Source organism: Sapajus apella, unplaced genomic scaffold (assembly GCF_009761245.1).
Source record: "Sapajus apella isolate SASKATOON/1434 unplaced genomic scaffold, GSC_monkey_1.0 scaffold164, whole genome shotgun sequence".
Classification (NCBI taxonomy): domain Eukaryota; kingdom Metazoa; phylum Chordata; class Mammalia; order Primates; family Cebidae; genus Sapajus; species Sapajus apella.
This window is the reverse complement of record NW_022437104.1, coordinates 227,132-252,336: the sequence shown is the minus strand read 5'-3', so window position 1 is coordinate 252,336 and position 25,205 is coordinate 227,132. Positions and strand designations below refer to the sequence as shown.

Here is a 25,205-nt window from a genome sequence, read left to right as displayed (position 1 = left end):
ACACACACACACACACACACACACACACACACACACACACACACACACACACACACACACACACACACGGAAAATCCAGGGTAGTGCATATTGGCCTTGGTAGTGGTGGAGATTCTACTTGGGGAGGAGTTCGGATACCAACAGTGTCAAGACTGTCGGCTCTACTTGACTCTCTTCTCTAAGTGGTTATAAGTCAGTGAACCAGACTGACATTTCTTTTTCTTTTCTTTTTTTTTTTTTTTTTCTGGTAACAGTCTCGCTCTGTCGCCCAGGCCTGGAGTACAGTGGCACGAACTTGGCACACTGCAACCCCTGCCTCCCGGGGTCAAGCAATTCTCTTGTCTCAGCCTCCCAAGTAGCTGGGATTACAGGCACACGAACAGCTAATTTTTATATTTTTTAGTAGAGATGGAGTTTCACCAGGCTGGTCTTGAACTCCTGACCTCAGGTGATCCACCCACCTTGGCCTCCCAAAGTGCTAGGATTATAGGCATGAGTCATCGCACCTGGCCGACTGACATTTATTTTTCAAACATGAACATGGTATGTGTCTGATTTTCGGGTACATATAATTCTCATCTAAAATAATGAACATAGGTACAAAATGAGGTAGACCCACATCCTGTCTTCTGAGACAGCCTCAAGAACAGGAATAGTGGAGAGTTTGATACTGTAAAAGCCAGTGCCTTCATTTTCCTTTTCTTTTTTCTTTTTTTCTTGAGACAGAGTCTTGCTTTGTCACCCAGGCTGGAGTGCAGTGGTGCCATCTCTGCTCACTGCAACCTCCATCTCCCGGGTTCAAGTGATTCTCCTGCCTCAGTCTCCTGAGTAGGTGGGATTACAGGGAACTGCCACCATGCCCGGCTAGTTTTTGTATTTTTGGTGGGGGGCTGGTTTTCACCATAGTGGCCAGGCTGATCTCAAACTCCTGACCTCAAGTGATCTGACCGCCTCGGCCTCTCAAAGTGCTGGGATCATGGCGTGAGCCACCACACCTGGCCCCATTTTCCATCTGTAAAGGTACTAGAATATTCAGTGCCATTTTCCCAGCCTTATAGTTCTAGTCTGGACTTAAAAAAGCTTCCCTAAGCACCCTGCATAGAATCACATTTTAGCTAGAGAGGAAAAACAGTGGCAGAAGAGCATAGGATAGCATGTTAAAGCCAGAGACATTTAAATAAAGTCCTAAAGGAAGAAAAGAGTATGGGGTGACTCCCTGGAAGTTGTGAGACTGGAATTGAGTTTTGGAGAACCAATGAAAGTGGGAAAGGACATTTCGGTAGGGAGGAACTATGAGCAAAAGCATGGTGGGGAGTGAAAAGACTAAGCTGAAGTGGTAAGAGCAAAAGGTACAGCTTTGAGGTAAGGCCTGCCTCAAGGGCCGTGAGTGCTGCTGACCTAGGGCTCTTCTCCCTCCCTACTCCCTGTATTCCAGTTCCACTTGTGAGGATTCTTCACCTCTTTGCCTCTGTTTTGGTGACATGTTCTCCTTTGGATTTCAGGAGTGTAAGCGGCCCCCAGAAGCCTTTGGATTTGAGCAGGCTACCCGGGAATATACTCTGCAGAGCTTTGGCGAGATGGCTGACTCCTTTAAAGCTGACTACTTCAACATGCCCGTGCATGTAGGTGATGGAGGGCTGAGGTAGTATTGGGCTAGGATCATAGGTGTTGGTGCCAGACGGTCTCAGCTCACCTGGGTCAATGGGTTCAGGGTGTGATGGGCCATGGTTATCTGCTACCCTTCTTCCCCCAGATGGTGCCCACAGAACTTGTGGAGAAGGAGTTCTGGAGGCTGGTAAATAGCATTGAGGAAGATGTGACTGTTGAGTATGGAGCTGACATCCATTCCAAAGAATTTGGCAGCGGTTTCCCTGTCAGTGACAGTAAACGGCACCTAACCCCTGAAGAGGAGGTGAGTGGATGATTCATGGTTACATGTCAGCTGTGTGAGCTTAGGCAAATCATTTAGTATCTGAAAAACTCAATATCTCTGTAAGATGAGGATAATTATGCCTGCCTTATGTAGCCATGAGATTTAGATGAGATGATGGCATGTAAAGAAAACAATCTAGTACCTGGCATATACAAACATGAGATGGGTTCTTTCACCTCTGTGAGCCCATTTCCTTACCTCTAAAATGGGGATAATATCTACCTTGCAAATTTGTTATAAAAATTAAATGAGAAGGTATATGAGATAACTTGCAGGTATTTTGGTAGGTGGATATATCTGTGAACGTCCCAGAAATTGAAGTGAGTAGAATTGAAAGTGTGAGAGGTAGGGAGAAAACGTGTATGTTTCTTAAGATGTTTCAAAAAAGTCTCTGACCTCAAAATTAAGGTTCCCTAGGCTAAAGAAAATGACTTAAGATCTCAGTTCCTTAGCATAACCCTCATGCCCTTTTTACAAATACCTGACCTGGCAGGAGTATGCTACCAGTGGTTGGAACCTAAATGTGATGCCGGTGTTGGAACAGTCTGTACTGTGCCACATCAATGCAGATATCTCTGGCATGAAGGTGCCCTGGCTCTACGTGGGCATGGTCTTCTCAGCCTTTTGCTGGCATATTGAGGATCACTGGAGTTACTCCATTAACTACCTCCACTGGTGAGTGGGGCCCTGGGGAGCCAGGGAATCAGTCAGTGTGGGCTCCCTGCATGACCAAGGTGTGATCTGTGTGTGTCCCTTTTCCACTTGTGCAGGGGTGAGCCGAAGACCTGGTATGGGGTACCCTCACTTGCAGCAGAACATTTGGAAGAGGTGATGAAGAAGCTGACACCTGAACTATTTGATAGCCAGCCTGACCTCCTGCACCAACTTGTCACCCTTATGAATCCCAACACTCTCATGTCCCATGGCGTGCCGGTGAGTACCCAGGCAACAGGGACAAGCGGCAGGAGTGATTTAGTGATGGCCTTTATGATGGTGGTGGTGATGGTTGTCATCTAGATTCTGCCCCTGCCCTTTCTTCATTCCTTTTCTTAATTGGGCTACAGGTTTGATTAGTAGAGACCCAAAATAATAGTGATTAGATGCACGATGGTATGCCATCTGGGCCATGTGTTTGAGGGTAACATCTAAGGGGTGGCTTATTATCACATCTAGATTCCAGCTAGTAGAAGAGGGAAATGTGGAAGGGCAGGGTTAGCCACATCTTTTAAAGCCACACATCGTTTCTGTTCATCTCCTGTTAGTGAAAACACAGTCATAGATGCAAGGAAAACTGGGAAATGTAATTCTTACTTTGGATTATCAAGTACCACTTATAAACTGGAGGTCATGTTGTTATGACAGAAGACAAGAACGAATATCAGGGTACAACTAGCAGTCTCTGCCATACTTTGTATATTCTTATCCTTCTCAGAGCAATGGGTAGGTCTTTTTATTTAACAGGTCAAAAGTTAAACCCAGAGTCCTGGTCTTTTCCTCGGTGTACTTCTGTCTTACCCTTTAAAACATTTTGCTGGGTATACAGCCTGATTTACCTGAGAGAGACTGTATATTCCTGGGAATTTCTAGCATTGATCAGCATCAGCCAGTTTTTTGGTGTGGATCTTAAAACAGCCCGATCATTAATCCTGTAAGAACAGGAATTAGGGCTGGGCGCAGTGGCTCACGCCTGTCATCCCAGCACTTCTTGGGAGGCTGAGGCGGCCTCACCTGACCTCATCTGAGATCAGGAGTTCAAGACCAGCCTGGCCAACATGGCGAAACCCCGTCTCTACTGAAAATACAAAAATTAGCTGGACATGGTGGTACACGCCTGTAATCCCATTACTCAGGAGACTGAGGCAGGAGAATCACTTGAACCCAGGAGGCGGAGGTTGCAGTGAGCCGAGATGGCACCATTGCGCTCCAGCCTGGGCAACAGAGCAAGACTCCGTCTCAGGGAAGAAAAAAAAAAAAAAAGGGATTGGTTATGAGGAGGGCCAAAAAAAAAAAAAAAAAAATTTAAAAAAAAAAAAAAAAGGAATTAGTAGATCCTCTATCTCTGCTTTAAGTCTTATTGGGGCTGCTACTCTTCCCTACTCCCTTCCACGCTCTTTTGCCTTGGCCACACTACCACTTACTCTAATACATGGGATAGTCAACACATTGAATTAATGTCTCCTTGAGATATTCCTGGATATCTGTACAGTAGGGCTTTGACTAAGTCAGTGGTTCTCACCTGTATTTCTTTTTGCCTTCACCTTGTTTTGATATACCATATGCCCCGTGAGTAATACTTTTATTATAAAATTTAGTGAAGTTTAACCAAGGACTTGTGATATCTAGGGAATTGGACTGAGGGAGGTATCCTAAAACAGTTCACATAATCTTCCTCCACTCAGGGTGTTATCCTTTTCTCTGTCTACCTCACCCCATTTCAGGATTACTGGACTCGATGATCAAGGGCCCTTTTGGTTCTGCTGCTTCACAAGCAGACATGGGGTCTGACTTTCCTCAGACTTCTGTCTTCTTGACCCATAGCCCAGCATTAGTCCTTGTCTATAATGCCATGGAAAACTGTAAAAGGGTATTCTCTTGGCCAGGTGTGGTGGCTCACGCCTATAATCCCAGCACTTTGGGAGGCCGAGGCCGGCAGATCACTTAAGGTCAGGAGTTCGAAATCAGCCTGGCCAACCTGGTGAAACCCCAGTCTCTACTAAAAATACAAAAATTAGCGGGGTGTGGTGGCGCATGTCTGTAATCCCAGCTACTCGGGAGGCAGAGGCAGAATCGCTTGAACCCAGGAGGCGGAGGTTGCACTGAGCCGAGATCACACCACTGCACTCCACCCTGGGTGACATAGCGAGACAGAGGTCTCAAAAAAAAAATAAAAAAGGATTCTCTTAAGGATTTGGGTAGCTAAGATGCGCATGCACACACACGCACACGCACACGCACACGCGCACGCAGAAGGTCATGGAGCTGTTGAATCCTTACCTCTTTTTAAAAAACTTTATCACAGCCTCTGAAATATATGCTTTTTGCTTACACCTCCACAGCATTTCTCCTGCTCATGGCTCACCGTCTTCTTTGGCCAGCTGCTGCTTTACTACCTAGCCCTCTCTCTGCCCTTTCTATAGGTAGTTCCCAGCATCTCCAGGCCCTTTGGACTTGGCAGTATCCCCTTAATCCAGGCATCTGTGATTTTCACGTTCTCATGCTGGCAGGCTACAGTTTAGCCAGCTGGAGCTCCCCCAGAGGTATCTTTAGCTCCCTGCCCCTACTGCCCCACCTTCCCTTTTGGTGGGAGAAGTCCATTTCTTTTTATAGATAAGTAATATAAGTATTATTTTCTTTCTTTTTTTTTTGAGACAGAGTCTTGCTCTGTTGCCCAGGCTGGAGTGCAGTGGCGTGATCTCAGCTCACTGCAGCCTCCGCCTCCTGGATTCAAGTGCTTCTCCTGCCTCAGCCTCCCGAGTAGCTGAGATTACAGGCATGTGCCACCACACCTGGCTAATTTTTGTATTTTTAGTTGAGACGGGGTTTCACCATGTTGGCCAGGCTGGTCTCAAACTCCTGACCTCAAGCCATCTGTCTGCCTCAGCCTTCCAAAGTGCTGAGATAATAGGTGTGAGACACCACGCCCAGCAAAAGAATTTAAAAGTACCTATGTACCTAGCATATTTCTTTGGACAGCACTGGTCTAGAATGATTTTTGCTTTGTTAACTATATGAATTATAACCATTTTAAAAAATGTTTTATTGTAATATGATTTGCTACATACCATAACATTCACCCATTTTAAGTGCACAATTCAGTAAATTTATGGAGTTGTGCTATCATCACTATAATCCAGTTGTAGACCATTTCTACCACCACAAAAAGATCCCTTATACCCATTTACAGTTACTCTTCTTTCTGGCCCTTAGTCCCAGTCAATGTTCATCAGTTTTCTGTCTATAGATTTGTCTTTTCTGGACAGTTCATAAAAATGGGATAATATGTAGTTATTTGTGTCTTGCTTCTCTCACTTAGCTTGTTTTTGGGGTTCATCCACATTGCAGCATGTGTCAGAACTTGATTCCTTTGATGGCCCAGTAATATTCACCAGTTGTTGAACCTTTGAGTTGTTTTTACTTTTTGGCTATTCACAGTTGTCATTTTTAACAGCTGCAGAATGTGAGGAGAACTTTTCTAAGTAACCACATAGGAAATAGTAAAGTGACGTTGCCAGAATCAGGGTGCAGGGTGAGACAGAGTTATGAGCATCAGGTTCTACTCCTGTCTCTGTTACCTGAGGCTTCTCTGAGACTTAGTTTTCATGGCTATAAAATTAAGGCTGGCATAGTGAGACCCCTTCTGATTAATTAATTAATTAATAATAAATAAAACTAAGGCTGGGACTAGATCAGTCAGTAAATGTTGCTAGAGCTCATTCTATGTGTAAGTCCTCCCTGGTCAACACTAAGGGTAAATAAGCCAGTGCCTGTGTTTGGGTATGCATAGCTGAGGGTTGGACAGAGAGGAGTAAATAAGTGAAATAAAGCATTAGAGGTGCTACAAAAGAGCAACAAACTAGGTCATTTAGGAAGTGGGCGTATCAGGAAAGGGTTTGTGGGAGCAGATCCCTGAAAGAAGAGTAAGAGTTTACCTGTCAGAGCTGTGGCTTAATCATGTGGGCATGGGGATTCCAGTAAGGGGCTCTCAGCTGAGGCATTACATGGTCAGATTTGCATTTTTTGAAAGATAGTTCTGGTGGTTAGTAATGGAGGCCAATGCAGTAATACAGGTAAGAAATGCTGATGTTGCCTCTAAGTAGAGATAGATTTAAAAAGAAAATATGATGGAGATGGGAGCTGATACATGGTCCAAATAAATGTGGAGATATGTTTATGAATGGAAAGATTTAATATTGTTAGCATGTTAATTCTCCCCAAATTAATTTAGACTTCTGGCAGAGGAATCATTGGGTTGAAGGGTTCTTGGTATACATTAGCAAATTTGTTTTCCAAAGAGTAGAACTTATTGATTCCCTTACCAGCACTGTACCTACTTCACTTTGTCTTCACCAGAATTGAATGTTTATCTATAAAAGCTTTGTGAGACGTCTTAGTAAAGATGACAGGTTAAGCATACACATGGCTACTTCCATTCTATACTGAAACTGCCCTAAAATGACACAAGGGCATTTTTTTTTTTTTTTTTTTTTTTTTTTTGAGACAGAGTCTTGCTCTGTCGCCCAGGTTGGAGTGCAGTGGTGTGATCTTGGCTCACCACAACCTCCATCTCCTGGGTTCAAGTGATTCTTCTGCCTCAGCCTCCTGAGCAACTGGGACTACAGGTGCGCCACTGTGCCCTGCTCATTTTTTTATTTTTAGTAGAGACGGGGTTTCACCATATTGGCCAGGCTGGTCTCCACCGCCTGACCTCGTGATCCACTCACCTCAGCCTCCCAAAGTGCTGGGATTACAGGGGTGAGCCACTGCGCCCATCCACACAAGGCATTTTTTTTTAAGGTGAAAAAAATTACAGAGATGGAGAATACCAGAGAGGATACAATGATAAAATTCTTGAAGCTAAAAAACAGATGTGAAAACTGAAACATAAGCCACTACTGAGGACATCTTGAGAACCAACCTGATTTATACATCAGATTCCCCCAAATACTTATAATTGGTGGCACCAGGCATTCTGGGGGTGAAGATGGATGGGGTGAAAATAAGGATTGGTTCATGTCTACATAAGAAGCTGTGAGATCTCCTCCCATGCTGGGCAGCTAGAAATGTCTAGTCACTCTAGTAAAAGACTGAAGATTTATTTCTGAAGAGGTTAAAACAGAGTCTATGGATTAAGGTCTCCTAGGTACAGTTGAGGGTGGAGTTATAGGGAAAGTAATTAGGATTTATCATAGTGGATGCTGAGGTTCCCAGGCATCTTTCTCCACTTGGCCAGTTAGAACACCGGCCACCAGGCCTTTTTTCCTACAGGCAAAAATAAAAAGAAGAGGGATTTCTCTGGGGAATCTGACTGGCCTGAGAGGAAAGACCTGGAATTTCCCAAATTAAATGGCTTAGCTAGATCACCCTACAGTGAATCTTACAGTTGACAGGCTTCGTCTGTATACTCAGAGCTTCCATTCAGCTTTTTCATCTCTTCCTCTTAAATATAAGCAGGCAGCCACAGATAAATAACTGAGAGGCTGGGCATGGTGGCTCACGTCTGTAATCCCAGCACTTTGGGAGGCTGAGATGGGTGGATCACCTGAAGTCAGGAGTTTGAGACCAGCCTGGCCAACATGGCCAAACCCTGTCTCTACTAAAAACACAAAAATTAGCCCAGCGTGGTGGTGTATGCCTGTAATCCCAGCTACTCGGAGGCTGAGGCAGGAGAATCACTTGAACCCAGGAGGCAGAGGTTGCAGTGAGCCAGGATCACACCACTGCACTATAGCCTGGGTGACAGAGCAAGACTCTGTCTCAAAACACACCAAACAGAAAAACAACTGAGGAAACCTTAAAAAATAAACCTCACAAAAGAGAAAGCAACTTGGAGATACAGAGGCCAGGTAGGGAGAAATAAACTTCAGAAGAAAAGCGTATACTGTAAACATGAAAGACGACCAGGATGCTGTTTTAAAAAATAGCATACTGCAAACAAAATTATAAGAGCAAAAGTGAAAAATGTAAAAAGCTTATGTTTTTCACTTTTGAAAGATAGTTGAGGAAATCTCCCAAAATCTAGAGTAAAAAGATTGAAAAAGGTAGAAAAAATTAGAGATTTTTCTAGGAGGTTTAATATTCAAATAATAGGAGTTATGGAAAGAAAATAGATGAAAACTGAGAGGATGAAATCACTCAAGAAAATTTCCTTTAACTGAAGAATCGAGTTTCCAGACTAAATGGGCCTACCCAGTAAATGAGTGAAAAGGAATTCATATCAAGATATATCCTGTGAACTTTTATATCAAACACTGAGACCAGAAGAGATAAGCTCTAGAGAGAGAAACAGGTTTCAAATGCTTATCAAAGCATTAGAAATCAGAATGTCTTCAAAGTATTCAACAGTAACACTAGAAGACTAGAACAGTGCCTTTAAAATTATTTTCTAAGTCAACAACTATGGGAGTTTATAAAAAGGATTTTCATCTTAGAATTCTATATACAGTCAAGTGTGAGAGTAAGAATAGAGACTTTTTTTTTTTTTTTTTTTAAAAAGTAGGTTCTTCACACCATTTCTTAGGGAACTGTTGGAGGATGTTCTTAAGCATAGCAAAGGAATAAACCAAGAAAGAGAAAGACATGGGACCTAGGAAATAGGAGATCTGTCACAAGGGAGTGATGATCCAGGGAGGACAGCTAGTCCAGATTGGGACAGATCAGAAGGTTGCATGAGAGACGGCTGTAGAAAGATGAAAATTGATAGGAAAAGAGATTTGGATATTGGTCAGAAAGTTAGGGATACATGTATAAAAAACTAAGCAAATTGAGAAACAGGAAGCTGTTTTTAACATAGTCTAGAAGCATGTTATTTAAGGTAATTATAATCATCACCAAAATAATCAAAAGAGGTGAAAGTGATCGGCTCTGGGGAAGGGAGAATGGCAAGGCCCGCTGATTTTATAACAGACGATACAGCCATTTGACTTTTAAAACTGCATATGTAACTGATGAAAGTAAATAACTTAAAAAGCTTGTCCATTCTGATCTTTGACAAACCTGACAAAAACAAACAGTGGGGAAAAAGGATTCCCTGTTTAATAAATGGTGTTGGGAAAACTGGCTAGCCATGTGCAGAAAGCAGAAACTGGACCCCTTCCTGACGCCTTACACTAAAATTAACTCCAGATGGATTAAAGACTTAAATGTAATACCTAACACCATAAAAACCCTAGAAGAAAATCTAGGCAAAACCATTCAGGACATAGGCATAGGCAAGGACTTCATGACTGAAACACCAAAAGTATTGGCAACAAAAGCCAAAATAGACAAATGGGACCTAATCAAACTCCACAGCTTCTGCACAGCAAAAGAAACAGTCATTAGAGTGAATCGGCAACCAACAGAATGGGAAAAAGCTTTTGCAATCTACCCATCTGACAAAGGGCTGATACCCAGAATCTACAAAGAACTAAAACAGATTTACAAGAAAGAAACAAGCCCATTCAAAAGTGGGCGAAGGATATGAACAGACACTTTACAAAAGAAGACATATATGAGGCCAAGAAACATGAAAAAATGCTCATCATCACTGGTCATTAGAGAAATGCAAATCATAACTACATTGAGATACCATCTCATGCCAGTTAGAATGGTGATCATTAAAAAATCGGGCGAAAACAGATGCTGGAGAGGATGTGGAGAAATAGGAACACTTTTACACTGTTGGTGGGAGTGTAAATTAGTTCAACCATTGTAGAAGACAGTGTGGTGATTCCTCAAGGATCTAGAAATAGAAATTCCATTTGACCCAGCAATCCCATTACTGGATATATTTCCAAAGGATTATAAATCATTCTATTATAAGGACACATGCACACGAATGTTCATTGTGGCACTCTTTACAATAGCAAAGACCTGGAACCAACCCAAATGCCCATCGATGATAGACTGGACAGGGAAAATGTGGCACATACACACCATGGAATACTATGCAGCCATAAAAAATGATGAGTTCGTGTCCTTTGTAGGGGCATGGAGGAACCTGGAAACCATCATTCTCAGCAAACTGACACAAGAACAGAAAATCAAACACCACATGTTCTCACTCATAGGCAGGTGTTGAACAATGAGAACACATGGACACAGGGAGGGGAGCATCACACACTGGGGTCTAGGGGGAGAAATAGGGGAGGGACAGCTTGGGGTGGTGAGTTGGAGAGGGATAACATGGGGAGAAATGCCAGATATAGGTGATGGGAAGGAAGGCAGCAAACCACACTGCCATGTGTGTACCTATGCAACAATCTTACATGTTTTTCACATGTACCCCAAAACCTAAAATGCAATAAGTTTTCCCCCCCCAGGAAAAAAAAAAAAAGCTTGTCCAGCTTAATGAAAAGTGATATTTATAATTCTTGCAAAAATTACTAAGGAAGTTGAAATTTTTGACAGATATATTTTTTAATCTCAAATATTCCTGTCATCTCAACACACATCAAAACCTTGAGAGCAGAGACCAGTGGTCCTTCATTTCAGAATTGGAGAGTCTGAGATGCTATTGTCAGACTGTCCCCTGAGGCTTTCCTTTGTCCCCTTAACAACCTTGTGCTTAAGTCAGGTCTGCATACAGGAAATTCTCTCTCAACAGCCATGGCCTTTCTTGTTCTTCAGGTTGTCCGCACAAACCAGTGTGCAGGAGAATTCGTCATCACCTTCCCCCGTGCTTACCACAGTGGCTTCAACCAAGGCTACAACTTTGCCGAGGCCGTCAACTTTTGCACTGCCGACTGGGTGAGTCTGGAATGTGTTGGGATGGCGGGGGTGAAGCAGGAGGGTTGTGGAGAAGCTGGGACATCATGGCATCCAGACTTGGCCACACTCAACCTTGAACCTGCCCACAGTTGCCTGCTGGGCGCCAGTGCATTGAGCACTACCGCCGGCTCCGAAGATACTGCGTCTTCTCCCATGAGGAGCTTATCTGTAAGATGGCTGCCTGCCCTGAGAAGCTAGACCTGAACCTGGCGGCGGCTGTGCACAAGGAGATGTTCATCATGGTGCAAGAAGAGCGGCGTCTACGAAAGGCCCTGCTAGAGAAGGTGGGTGGTACCTTAGAGTACCCCAGATAAGCACCCTTTTCTGCTGGAAGTTGGGGGAGGCAGAGGTGGCACCAAGAAGATGTAGCCTCTACTCTTGGAGTATAGTGAAAAGAACTAGATGCATCTTGATTGAAAACCACATACCATTCTCTGCTATACCCTTTACCAGCAACCTTGCTTAAGTCAGTTTACTTCATTGTCAGTTTTCCCATCCAAAAAATGGGATTATGGTAATGCTTATCTTTTTGCATGGTTGATTGGATTAAAGATAATGTTTGCTTAGTGACTGACCCATAGCAGGTACTGGTAAAGCAGCTATTTATCATTATTTAAGTGACCCAGCAAGATAGCTGGCGTATGAAACTTCACCACTGATTATCTTTGTATCAAGTTACTTCATCTTTCATAGTCTGATCAAGTTACTTAATCTTTGATAGTCTCACTTTTCCATTCTAAAATAGGAATAAATGTCTAACTTGCAAAGTGTAAAGTTAGAGTATGGTGATTTAAGTTAAAGCCATCTATGCTACATTGCCTTTGCAATGTTGCAGCTGCCATTATTGACATTGTTAATACATGAAGAAACTGATTGAAATGTGTATGGAATGTTTCTCAGGAAATGCCATTTTACATGCGGATGGTTCAAGCTAGGGCAATAATATTACCAAGTAGAAGGTGGTCCTGCTTTAATTGATTTCTCATAATTATGTGTCAGTTGTGTGTGTAGCTGAGTGGAAGCTGCTACAGAGCTCCAAAGTCCACTCATGTAGTTTCAGCCATCGTCTTCAGATTTCACAATTGCCCAGTTAGGGAATTGACTTTGTGAGTCTTTCATAAGATTACAAAGGAATACTGGTTCTGTGGGATCCCTTGCTGCCTATATTTAGGGTAATACTTTTTTATTTTAAAGCTCATTTATAACTTCCCTGTGAGTGTGGGCTGTAGGGAGAACTATAGCTACAGGAATGTTGGAAGCCTGGGGCCTCTCAGTCGTGGTGTTAGTTGTTGAGTCCCTGGGCTTTTCCAGGCATCATTTTCTTGCTCTGTTCAGTACTGTTATTAAATGATGGCTGAGTGGCTGTGCCAGGCTGTGGGAAGGAGCCAAAGCAGGGTGGGGAGAATAGACCGTCTCACCTTGACATTCAAAATTCTTCACATTTGGCCCTTAACTCACAGAAGCATTCTGGACACCATAGTCTTGGAATCCTGTAAGAGACTGTATGTGTATTGAAGTATGTTTCTGGGAAGAGGACTCATAGTTTACATCCAATTCTCAAGAGTCCATGGTCCAAAAAAACCCTAGAGACTTTATCCTTAGAATATTCTCTGGCTTTAGAGTCAAAATTAACTCAGTTTGGAAAGTTACTGACCTTGAGACTTAGTTTCAGCCTTCATAAAATGAGATAGGCCTGTGGAATATATATTCTTATCTGAAAATTAGAGCTAATAACAGTAAATACTTGATGAACACTGACTCTAAGTGCTGAGATACTTGTCTACTTCCATAGCTGCTTTATCTTTGTTGATCCTTGTAACAACCCAACAAAGATGATACTGTTTATCTCCATCTTACTAGATAATGAAACAGACTCAGAGACGTTAAATGATTTACTCATGATCGCACAGAGAATAAGTGGCAGAGTGGGATTTGGGCTCATAACTTATGCAGAGCTTAGGTGTTAAAGTTGGTATGTAAGACAAAAACTGTTAGAGTCAACATTTCCCATCAAAATCCCTAAAATTGACCATTAGATAAAAGCACTGGGTTGTCTCTCAGTTACTCTGACATAGCCAGCTTTTCCTTCATTTTTGAAATGGATTGCTTTTTCTTTATCTGAACAGCAGTTGAAGTCATTGGATTAGGTTTAGAAGCCATATTGTTGGGAGGAAATTATTATACCCCTTTAAACCCTGAACACAAGCACATACTGTTGAATTTCTCTAAGTTATATATGTACACAGGTATCTCTTGCCTACTAAGTGGCCAGAGCCGTGCCTGGAACACAGTGGGCTCTGAGTAACTGGAAGCCAATATTGTTCCCCAGTACACATCCTCCATAACTAGCCAGGCCTGTCCCTTGGCCACTTCCACACATTGCCACGTCTCTGTTATCTTGGTCCACAATTTTCCTCACTTCTCACCCACTTTCTGCTGATTTGGATCTCACCTGATTTTTCTTCCTCTATAAAATTATCTGATTCAGCTTACACTGATCTTTCCCTGGTTTATCTGATTCCCTCAGCTTTGAGAGTCTGGACTTTACAAAGGGCAGGTATGCTCCATGGGTTTTCGCCTCTTAAACCCCATGACCCTCAGCATAGATTTGAGTCTAAAGTAGGGGTCAGTGGTGGCTGAGATGGAGGATTCTGCTACCTGGTTCTGGTTATATATAACATATGGATTGAATGCCCTTAGGGCATCACAGAGGCTGAGCGAGAGGCTTTTGAGCTGCTCCCAGATGATGAACGCCAGTGCATCAAGTGCAAGACTACGTGTTTCCTGTCAGCCCTGGCCTGCTATGACTGCCCAGACGGCCTTGTCTGCCTTTCCCACATCAATGATCTCTGCAAGTGCTCCAGTAGCCGGCAGTACCTACGGTGAGCGTGGGCCTTTCTGGAGGAAGTGAGGCAAGAAGGAGGATGCAGAGCTGGGCCAGACATGCTCTTGCCTGCCCTCTTCCTCCAGGTATCGGTATACCTTGGATGAGCTTCCTGCCATGCTGCATAAGCTGAAGGTTCGGGCTGAGTCCTTTGACACCTGGGCCAACAAAGTGCGAGTGGCCCTGGAGGTGGAGGATGGGCGGAAGCGCAGTGAGTGATGGGGGGATGGAGGGACTCCACAGGCAAGTTCTGTTCCCTTCTGTACTCCAACCCCCTTCCTCCGCCTTTATTCAATGCTGCCTACTCCTTGGTGCCCTCATTCTTCTTCCAGGCCTTGAAGAACTGAGGGCACTAGAGTCTGAAGCCCGTGAGCGGAGGTTTCCTAATAGTGAGCTGCTGCAGCGACTAAAGAACTGCCTGAGTGAGGCAGAGGCTTGTGTGTCCCGAGCTCTGGGACTGGTCAGCGGCCAGGAAGCTGGGTATGGCAGCATGAGGAGTTGGGGCACACATGAGGTGCTCAGGATCCAGCACCGAGGAAAAGTACTGCAAGGGGTAGACTGTGGATACCATTTGACAGACTGGACATCAGCAGGAAGCTGCCAGGGATGAGTGTGAGATGGCCTGGAAGGTGTTAGGGAGGGCAAGGAGACCAGGTCACCTAGAATGGAGAGGAGAGCCTCTGTGTTAGAAAGCTAGACGTGTTTATTTTTTATCAGTACCTGAAAGAGGTCTGAGAGAGAGGTTGAGGGGCTTTATGGGCAGGGAAGAGTTGTGGGAGGCTTACAGGTAAGAACAGGACACAGATGTATAAACCTGATCTCTGCTGCACAGCTAGAGTTCACAGTAGAGGATGGATTGCATAGTACAGCTCTTGTTATGACCCATTAGTTTCTAAGTTCCTTCTCTCCTCACCAGAAATGTATTTCCCTCTCTTCTAATTCTTTCCCCTCATAATATGAACACGCTCTGTAATTTAAAACCTTCCCTCTAACCCGGGCAGTTGGGGCAAATTTGAAATATGCAAGATCAAGGTGGACAGGTGTGGTGAGGAAAGGTGTTGGGTCTTAGCATATACATGGAGGGAGGGCACTGGGTTTGGACCTGAAACCTCACATGTGAAACTCCATAGCCCCCACAGGGTGGCTGGTCTACAGATGACCCTGGCTGAGCTCCAGGCCTTTCTGGACCAGATGAACAACCTGCCTTGTGCCATGCACCAGATTGGGGATGTCAAGGTGAGGACGCTTGGAGTGCTGCTGAGGGATCAGGGTGACTGGGGACCTGAGCAGCAGGCCACTCTTGGCTCCTTTCAAAAGCCTGAAGTGTTCAGGCGAGACAGGACTCATGTTTGAGAAAAGAACAGATGGGAGGGTAAGGCAAGGGGCTAGTGACTGCCTGTTAGAAATGGGACTTGAGGGTCAGGTGGCAAGGGGATGAGTACAGGATACAGAGTCCAGGTAAGGTTTCCTCGAGGAGGGGTAGAGGAGAAGGAGGTAACAAGGGTGCTTGTTGGGCTTGGAAAGTGGAGTGAAATTCATGAAAGTGGAGGAGGAATGAGATGAAGAGGGCAACAGATCCCAGGGTGGTGAGCATGAGGGTCTGTGTGAGGACTAAGCATAGCAATTTTTAGGGCACAGAGGTCTCTTGGTTCTCTGAGAACAGAGCCCTCTGGAGAGATAAGTAAAGCATAGATTCATAATTATTAAGAATCTCTAGGGGTGGGGCCCAGGAATCTGCATTCTTAACAAATTCCCCAGGGCATTCTAATGAGCAGTCAGTGTTGGGAACCTCACTGTCTTAGGGCTTGGAGAAGGAGAGCCCAGCCAATGTTAGGCTCGTTTGCCCCAAAAGCTTGGAGGGCAAGAAGGTAGATGGGACAAGGGTATCTGGTGGTGGTACCCCTTAGTGGGCCCAGCTAAGGAGTTTGTTCTTCATCCTATGTTCTGGTAGGGTGTTCTGGAACAGGTGGAGGCCTACCAGGCTGAGGCTCGTGAGGCCCTGTCCTCACAGCCGTCCAGTCCAGGGCTACTGCAGTCCCTGTTGGAGAGGGGGCGGCAGCTAGGGGTGGAGGTTCCTGAGGCCCAGCAGCTCCAGCGGCAGGTGGACCAGGCACAATGGCTGGATGAGGTGAAACGCACACTGGCCCCCTCAGCCCGAAGGGGCACCTTGGCTGTCATGCGAGGACTGTTGGTCGCGGGTGCCAGTGTAGCCCCTAGCCCTGCTGTGGATAAAGCCCAGGCTGAGCTGCAGGAGCTGCTGACCATTGCTGAACGCTGGGAGGAGAAAGCCGACCTCTGCCTGGAGGCCAGGTAGGTCCAGCTGCTTCTTCCCTGCCCTATTCCAAACATCAAAGTTGAATGGAGACCCAGAAGATGATTCCCATGGGTGGCCTAGGTATCATGCTCCTGTGTTGCCATATTGACTCTCCTTCTCCCTTTTGTTTCCTATCTTGTCATTTTGTCTTTAAAAACAAAACAAAACAATCTCTGTATACTTAAAGGCAGAGAGAGGCTGATGGAGAAGCAGAAATGGACAGATAGTATGTAGAGGACTAGTCCTGCAGGCTCTTGTGCCCATACCCAGAAGCACAAGTGATAGGCAGATGGGCAGATGTTAGTAGAAAGATCCCACACAGGGCATTTGACAAACTGCAGCAACAGATTACACAACACAGGTTGTATATGTAGGCATTGCCAGCAGGCCAGCAGACTGGCAGACAAGCAGAGGCACAAGAGCAATGGCAGAAGGATGAAGTTGGGCGCATGCAATCTTGGCGAAGCAGGGACTGGCAGCTACCCTTAGATGGAATACAAGCAAGTAGGCCCAAGTGGCAGCAGGAATAACAAACACCCAAGGGGCCCATGCAGTTATATCTGGTGGGCAGTCTGGGCTTCTGGTCAGGCAGACCACATCAGACTGAGTTTCTTTGTTTTTCCTACCTTTAGGCAGAAGCATCCACCAGCCACACTTGAGGCCATAATCCGTGAAGCGGAAAACATCCCTGTTCACCTGCCCAACATCCAGGCTCTCAAGGAGGCTCTTGCTAAGGCCCGGGCCTGGATTGCTGATGTGGATGAGATCCAAGTGAGGACCCTGCCACCCCCATCTTCCACCCCAGGCCTTCAGTCCAGCTGGGAAGAGATGGCATATATACTGGGATGTGCTGGGTTGCTGGGATGGGTTGGGTTGGCTGGAGAGAGTAATGGGCATGGCATGTAGTCAGGAGGCAAAATGTGCCTGATGAGCAGGATGAGAGGAAGAGTGTGAGGCTGGCCTGAAGGAAGAGAGGGCAATGGTTGGGATGAGAATGGTGGGCCAGGGAAACAGGTGGTATGGGAGTGAGCAGGGCAGGGGCGTGGCGGAGAGAGGAGGCAAACCACAACAGAAGGCTGACTGGATACTTGGGGCTGAGCCAGTCAGTAGATGCCCGAGTTGTGAGAGAGAGTTAAGTGGGTGTTCCTTAGGATGACGCCTGTTTTTTTCTCCCTCAAGACTGAGCCCAGTTCATGTTTCCAGCTCACGGCCAGGCACAGAGTAAGCATCAGTAGCATTGGCAAGTTGAACTGAGGTGTCTCTTGCCCTTGTCCCTAGAATGGTGACCACTACCCCTGCCTGGATGACTTGGAGGGCCTGGTGGCTGTGGGCCGGGACCTACCTGTGGGGCTGGAGGAGCTGAGACAGCTAGAGCTACAGGTACTGACAGCTCACTCCTGGAGGGAGAAGGCCTCCAAGACCTTCCTCAAGAAGAATTCTTGCTACACACTGCTGGAGGTGAGGCCTGGGACCTTGACCTACCGCATCTCTTACACCTGCCCTGGCTGCCATGAGATGGCTCATGAGATAACATGGGTTTTGTGAGGGCACCAGGGAGGGAAGGAGAGGGCGTGGGATGTAAGGGAAGCCCAGTCATCCCCTCTCTGTCTGCCTGCCTCAGGTGCTCTGCCCGTGTGCAGATGCTGGCTCGGACAGCACCAAGCGCAGCCGGTGGATGGAGAAGGAGCTGGGGTTGTACAAATCTGACACAGAGCTGCTGGGGCTGTCTGCACAGGACCTCAGGGACCCTGGCTCTGTGGTAAGGAGCTTAGACACAGATGGAGAGAAGAGCTTGGTGGTGATAGTGTCTGAGCTGGGTGACCATGAGCAGACCGCTTGCTTCCTGAGCCTCAGTTCTCCTGGTTTGGGAGTGGGGTGTTACAAGGGGCCAGAGAAGGGAAGGGATAGGCTGCTGACCCACTCTGCTCCTGTCCTGGGTATGACAGATTGTGGCCTTCAAGGAGGGGGAACAGAAGGAGAAGGAGGGTATCCTGCAGCTGCGTCGCACCAATTCGGCCAAGCCTAGTCCACTGGCATCGTCGACCACAGCCTCCTCTACAACCTCTATCTGTGTGTGTGGGCAGGTGCCAGCTGGGGCGGGAGCTCTGCAGTGTGACCTGTGTCAGGACTGGTTCCATGGGCGGTGTGTGTCAGTGCCCCGCCTTCTCAGCTCTCCAAGGCCCAATCCCACCTCATCCCCACTGCTGGCCTGGTGGGAATGGGACACCAAATTCCTGTGTCCACTGTGTATGCGCTCAAGGCGCCCGCGCCTGGAGACCATCCTGGCACTGCTGGTAGCCCTGCAGAGACTGCCTGTGCGGCTGCCCGAGGGCGAAGCCCTGCAATGCCTCACAGAGAGGGCCATCAGCTGGCAAGGCCGCGCCAGGCAGGCTCTGGCCTCTGAAGATGTGACTGCTCTGTTGGGACGACTGGCTGAGCTCCGCCAACGGCTACAGGCTGAACCCAGACCTGAGGAGCCTCCTAACTACCCTTCAGCCCCTGCTTCTGACCCCCTCAAAGAGGGCAGTGGCAAGGATATGCCTAAGGTGAGCTGCACAGCCCAGCTCTTGCCCCGAAATTCTTGTCTCTTAACCCCTACCCCATGTTAGGCTTGGCATTGCCCCTTGTTCTCCAATTTTCAGTTTTCGTTGGAACACCCTTCCTGCTCCATTCTGCATCGTCCAGATTCCTCGATTCTGCTCCCTGATGGCAGCCTATGTTTTCCCTCCTCCTCCAGAAGGAGGAGGGTCTCAAATTTGGAGTTGGCGGGGGAGGAATAGGGCCTGGTTCTTCAGTTCAGTTGCCCTTACCTATCCTTGCTTTCCTTGGCAGGTCCAGGGCTTACTGGAGAATGGAGACAGTGTGACCAGTCCTGAGAAGGTAGCCCCGGAGGAGGGCTCAGGTAAGAGAGGTAGGTCTAGGTGTGGTGTGGGTAGGCTGTTGACTGCACATCACCAGAATGACCCACGTAGCTCTGTTGTAGTGGTGGGGATAAGACCAAGGGCAGCCTCTAACACAGCCTATTCCTGCATTCCCCTAGACCTGGAACTGCTGTCCTCGCTGTTGCCACAGTTGACTGGCCCTGTGTTGGAACTGCCTGAGGCAACCCGGGCCCCCCTCGAGGAGCTGATGATGGAGGGGGACCTGCTCGAGGTGACCCTGGATGAGAACCACAGCATCTGGCAGCTGCTGCAGGCTGGACAGCCCCCAGACCTGGAGAGGATCCGCACACTTCTGGAGGTGAGGAGAGGGGTCGTGGGCCGGGCCAGGAGGTCAGACCGAGTAGGGAGCCCAGGCCTGACCACTGGCCCACAACCTGTCTTTCTGCCTATCTGTAATCACAGCTGGAGAAGGCAGAGCGTCACGGGAGTCGGGCTCGGGGCCGGGCCCTGGAGAGGCGGCGGCGGCGGAAGGTGGATCGGGGTGGGGAGGGCGATGACCCAGCCCGAGAGGAGCTAGAGCCAAAGAGGGTACGGAGCTCAGGGCCAGAGGCCGAGGAGGCCCAGGAGGAGGAAGAGCTGGAGGAGGAGACTGGGGGTGAGGGCCCCCCTGCACCCATCCCCACCAGTGGCAGCCCCAGCACCCAGGAGAACCAGAATGGCTTGGAACCGGCGCAAGGGACCACTTCAGGCCCCTCAGCCCCTTTCTCCACTCTGACTCCCCGGCTGCATCTGCCCTGCCCACAGCAGCCGCCTCAGCAACAGTTGTGACAGTGGCTGAGCCTAGCACAGACCCTGACAGAGACCCCCCTCGGCCTCAAGGATCCTCTTTGTGACCATCAAGCCTGCTTCTTGAGGGGTGGGTGGGTAGGGGGGTGGCCATCCCCCTACCCACTCATCCCTGAGTCCCTTGACTTTTGTATTCTGACTCCAAGGTATTGTTCAGACCTCAGCTCCTGGGGGCCGGCCCCTGGAGTCCTCCCTCCCTTGTAGCCTCTAACCAGCATTCCTAGACACTTGAGGCAGATAGATGGATGGGCTGGTGGGCGGGGGTTGGGGGGAGGGTGGCTGGGGCTGGGCCAGCACCATTCCAGAGACAAGGCCAGTGCATATGCGAACTGGGGGACTCTCCTCTCCCTTCTCTCCCCAGTTCTGGTCCTGACCAGGCCATGCTACACTAACCCCTGCCCCCACTCTCCTCCCCTCTTTTCCTTCCTACCCTCTTCTCCCTCTCCCTTCCCCTGACCGTTCCACCCAGGAGGAGGAAACTTCACATAGTTGTGCTCACAGTTTTTTATTTTAAAGGAATTTGGCTGGTGAGCTGAACAGGGCTCCCTGTGATCTGAAGAAAGCTTTTGGTGCTTGTCCTCACAACCACCTCAATCCTCCCTCCCTGTCCTTCCCTGTCTCCTTTCCTCCTCCTGGGTTCATGTTGTAATAAAAGAAGATTGTTGGTGTGTAATTAATTTGTTCAAAAGAAAAAGCAAAACAAGAAACTTGGTTCCAACTGAAGCCTATTTTAATTTTATTTTATTATTTTCCTCTTGTTAGAAATAAAACCCTTAGAAACATTTTTTGGAAACATGTTTCTGAAGTGCATTTCTCTCAGGTGGGGAGGACAGTGCTTCCCTCACCAGTCATTGGAGCAGCTGTAGTGCTAGCAGGAGCACTCAGGCTAAAGCCAAGAAGCTCTGGGTTCTGAAATCAAGTTCCACCAGCTTCTTAACCTTGGGCAGGACATCCTGATCCTCCCCCAACTCTACCCCCAAGCCACTTTCCCTCAAGTCCAAACAGATAGGCTCTGGCCCCCTCATCCTGACTCCTACACCACAGCCTCCCCCAGTTGATGCCCTCCAGTTTATCCTCCTCAAGCTCCCAAAGGGATTTTTTTTTTAAATGGCTTTATTGAGATATAATTTACATACCATAAAATTCACTTGTTTGAAATGTACAGTTCAGTGATTTGGGTTTCTGAAGTGTAGATCTGGTTATATACTGCTTAAAACCTTCCATGATGCTTTATTGCCCTTAAGATTATACATAGAATCTCGTTCTTTCTAGAATGTTTTCTTGTCTAACCCGTATACTGCATAATTCCCTGATTTTTCTCCACAGGTTCTTTATGCCCCTGATGAATGGGGACTAAAGCTCAGATGTGTGGTCATTTGAAACCCCTGAGTTCACTTTTTTAAGACAGCTTATTGAGATGTAATGTACATATCATACAGTTCACCCACTTAAAAGTGTACAATTAAATAGCTTTTAGTATATTTAGAGTTGTGCAGCAATCATTGCAAAAAAAATTTTAGAACATTTTCATCATTGCAAAAAGAAACTCCATATCCCTTAGTCATCCTTTACCCCTCATCCCATTTGCCTATTCTGGACATTTTACATAAATGGAATCGTATAATATGTGATCCTTTGTGTCTGGCTTCTTTCAACTTAGCATAGTAGTTTCAAGCCCATTAATGATCCCATAGTAGTTGAAAAGATCTCCGTTCTGGGTCCCAAAGTCTTTAAGATAAGGGTGCTGGACTAAATCAGGGACTGTCAACAGATTGTTTACATGTTTTTGTGGGTGTTTGCATGCATGTGTTTTTCTGACAAGAAGACTAACCAGCTTGTATCAGATTCATAAAGGGATCCTTGACCCTCCAAAGGCTAAGAACCATTCTTTGTGGTCTTGAGTGTTCTGTGTTTGGAGTCTGCCCATGATATGAGGATACAAAGGAGGAAGCAAGAGCATGGAACCCCTACTAAACCAGTCAGCTTCCCATCATTCCTGCCTCAAGGGCTTTCCCTCCTCTCAAGGGGCTGTGAGGAGGCTGAAGGCTAAAGACTGGGTCCTGATCTCTAGCCCAGGAGCTTAGCACACTGCCACCCTTATTTTGCTTTCTCATCTGAAATTTCATGGGTTTCATTCCTCCTTCCTATATTTGCAGTTGATAGGAACCTAGTGGTAAATAAGAAAGCCCACCCTCTTCTAGCAGCAGCTTTGGTTGGTGGAAGGGTCTGGCTCAGCCCTGCTTCATCTGGTCTTCCTGTTGGGACCCTGGGCTATACAAAATACAAGTAAGGAGAGACAGGAGCCCATGGACAACCCTGTTGGGTCCAGTTTGACTCCAGGCCTCAGTCCAGGGGAAGAGGCTGACCTTTTGGCTGCCCACCTCTCTGAAATTGAACATAAAAAGAGGGTTGGAGGAGCTGACAGGAGAGGTGAGTGAGAGCTGGAATGGGTAGAAAGGGGCTCAATCTCAGCACTTAACTACCACTTCCAAGGCAGCCACAGGAAGAAGTGGCCAGACAGGAGAGGAAGAGATGGTGCCTTCAACCTGAAGCAACTCCCAGGTTAGAGAACTGCTTGGCCCAGGACGGGGGTTCTCCCAGGTATGGGCCCATCCCTCACTGGTTTTCAGACAGCCTTTCCCATCTTGGCATGTCCCTGTCCCATCCCTCACACACTTTCCTTCACAGCAGACGTACATCCCATAAACTCTGCAGGAGAGTCCCTGGCCATCATCCTGCAAGAACCAGATCAAATCTACCCTTCCAGAGAGCTTTCTCTGGTTCCAGATCTGCCCTCTTTCCCAGACGTTCCCCTAGAAAGGGAGGGGGACTGGCTCAGGGGACCCCCTCCCCCTCAGATAAGGGGATGGGGAGAATGAGGTCAGGGAAGCAGTGGGTATCTTCTCACCTCAAAGTAATTTTTTATTAAACAGAACATCACCTAGCTGCCAAGTCCTCCCAAATGTTGCCACATCCCTCAGGATGGCTCCTGAATCTGCAGGTGACAAGGGGATGGGAAGAGACATCACTTCTATTAAGGACTTTACCCAAACCCTTCCTTCAGGCCCAACTGACCCCTTCTTCACCTTCTCCTTAGTGCCTCCACCTGTGCCTTACATGGTGTCAGAAATACTCATAGGTCTGTCTCTCCTCCTACCCCAAGCTCTGGAGCTTCTGGAGGGAAGGCAAGGCCCAGGCCTCAGTCTGTCTCCACTTCCAGGCCAAGGGCCTGCAGTCTAGTTTTAGAAAGAGTTAAGAGAATCAGTTGGAGCCCCACACTGTGCATATGAACTCTTTACATTGCAGAGTCCAGTGATACAGGATTCCAACCCTTGGGAGTGGTGCCTGGGGCCTGAGGTACATGGTCAGTGGGTCCTTGAAAGGGCAGGCACTAACCATGCTTCCCAGAAGACCTGAAATTGTGATAGGAGAAGAGGGGTTAGGAAGCAGATGGACAGGGGTCTTGCCCCCGGGCACTCACATGAAAGGGAGGGGAACACCCCCTTGTAAACCTCCACCTGGGTGCTCAGCTTCATGTGAGATATTTCACAAACTCCCCAGCAGAAACAGACCCCTAGAGGAACAGACTTCACCTAGGTATATCAGCCTGGCAGAGCTGGAATTTTCACCAAATCTGTGACCCTCAGGCCTGTGCTAGACAGGTGTCCAAAGTAATCAGCCTGCCATCAGGAAATAGTTCACAATGGGACCTCAGTGTTGATCTGTGCTGTTGATAGGTTGGGAATTCAGTAGTGCTAGGGCCACAGTGGCCTTGGTAGATAGAAGTTCATATTGTCAAGGTGCATAACCTCCATGCCCATCTGTATTGGTTACATATTTGCTACATAACAAATTACCTAAAAAACCCAGTGGCTTAAAACAACATTTTATCTCTCATCCTTGTGAGTTAGGAATCTGTACACAACTTAGCTGAGTTTCTAGTTTTTATTCCGGGGTCTCACAGCCTGCAAGGTGTGAGCTGGGGCTGCAGTTATCTCAAGGCTCGACTGGGGAAGGATCCGCTTTCAAGCTTACTCACGTGGCTGTTGGCAGGATTCAGTTTCTTGCTGGCTGTTGGCTGGGGATAACTCTCAGGTTCCTTGCCATGTGTACCTTTTCATAGGGCGGCTCACAACATGGTGGCTTGCTTCAGCAGAGCAATCAAGATGAGCTAGAGATAGGAGAGTGCCCACATGCCAGACAGGACTCTTAGTCTTTATGACCTAATCTCAGATGTGACATCCCATCACTTTTTGCAATATTCTATTTGTTAGAAGTAAGTCAGTTACTAGGTCCAGGCCACACTCGAGGGGATTATACAAAGGTGTGAATACCAGGAGGCGGTGTGTGTGTGTGTGGGGGGGTGTCGTTGGGGGTCATCTTGGAGATTGACTACTATAGTTTTTCCACTGGTCCTGGTGATTCATGTTACTTACACATGCAAAATACATTCACCCTCTTCCCAAAGTCTCTAAAAGTCTCATCCAATTATAGCATTGCCCTGAAATCCAGAATGTCATCTAAATCAGGTCCATATATGAAAGAGACTCTTTGCATATGGCTTCTTAACTACTTTTTTCTCCATCTTTAGATTTGTGAGACAACTATATTTTGTGAAAAAAATTGTTTTTGTTTTGTTATAGAGATAAGATATCACTATATTGCCCAGCCTGGTCTCAAATTCCCGGGCTCAAACAGTCCTTCCACCTTGGCCTCCCAAAGTGCTGGGATTACAGGTGTGAGCCACCATGCCCAGCCGATTTGTGAGACTTAAGAGGCAAGTTATCTCTCCCCAACACATCCAACATACAATGGTGGAATAGCCATAGGACAACTACTACAGATACTCTGGTTCAAAAAGAGGGGAAATGGGAGACA

At 47.0% G+C, this 25,205-nt stretch overlaps 1 protein-coding gene and 1 long non-coding RNA gene across 9 annotated transcripts in view; one reads left to right on the top strand and one right to left on the bottom strand.

Annotated features, from left to right (window-relative positions):
• KDM5C (lysine demethylase 5C) overlaps positions 1-25,205 on the top strand; it is a 53,429-nt gene that overhangs the window by 12,133 nt on the left and 16,091 nt on the right. For 2 of the 8 annotated variants that reach the window (XM_032267044.1, XM_032267042.1), the window contains 18 exons: positions 1,503-1,622; positions 1,754-1,912; positions 2,427-2,608; positions 2,704-2,866; positions 11,261-11,380; positions 11,491-11,685; positions 14,102-14,283; positions 14,372-14,496; positions 14,618-14,765; positions 15,416-15,521; positions 16,237-16,595; positions 17,232-17,370; positions 17,878-18,057; positions 18,221-18,358; positions 18,546-19,145; positions 19,432-19,510; positions 19,640-19,839; positions 19,944-22,200. In XM_032267044.1, coding sequence (XP_032122935.1) covers positions 1,503-1,622; positions 1,754-1,912; positions 2,427-2,608; positions 2,704-2,866; positions 11,261-11,380; positions 11,491-11,685; positions 14,102-14,283; positions 14,372-14,496; positions 14,618-14,765; positions 15,416-15,521; positions 16,237-16,595; positions 17,232-17,370; positions 17,878-18,057; positions 18,221-18,358; positions 18,546-19,145; positions 19,432-19,510; positions 19,640-19,839; positions 19,944-20,309 — 3,561 coding nt within the window. In that variant the 3' untranslated portion in view covers positions 20,310-22,200. Of the gene's footprint in view, positions 1-1,502; positions 1,623-1,753; positions 1,913-2,426; positions 2,609-2,703; positions 2,867-11,260; positions 11,381-11,490; positions 11,686-14,101; positions 14,284-14,371; positions 14,497-14,617; positions 14,766-15,415; positions 15,522-16,236; positions 16,596-17,231; positions 17,371-17,877; positions 18,058-18,220; positions 18,359-18,545; positions 19,146-19,431; positions 19,511-19,639; positions 19,840-19,943; positions 22,201-25,205 lie in introns of those variants that run through there. The other 6 variants (XM_032267049.1, XM_032267047.1, XM_032267048.1 and 3 more) reach the window with 4 other exon arrangements.
• Positions 20,841-24,983, bottom strand: LOC116542231. Its single transcript, XR_004265127.1, has 2 exons — positions 24,367-24,983; positions 20,841-23,740 (listed from the first exon to the last, which is right to left on the bottom strand). It is a non-coding gene; the product is annotated as an uncharacterized LOC116542231 (long non-coding RNA).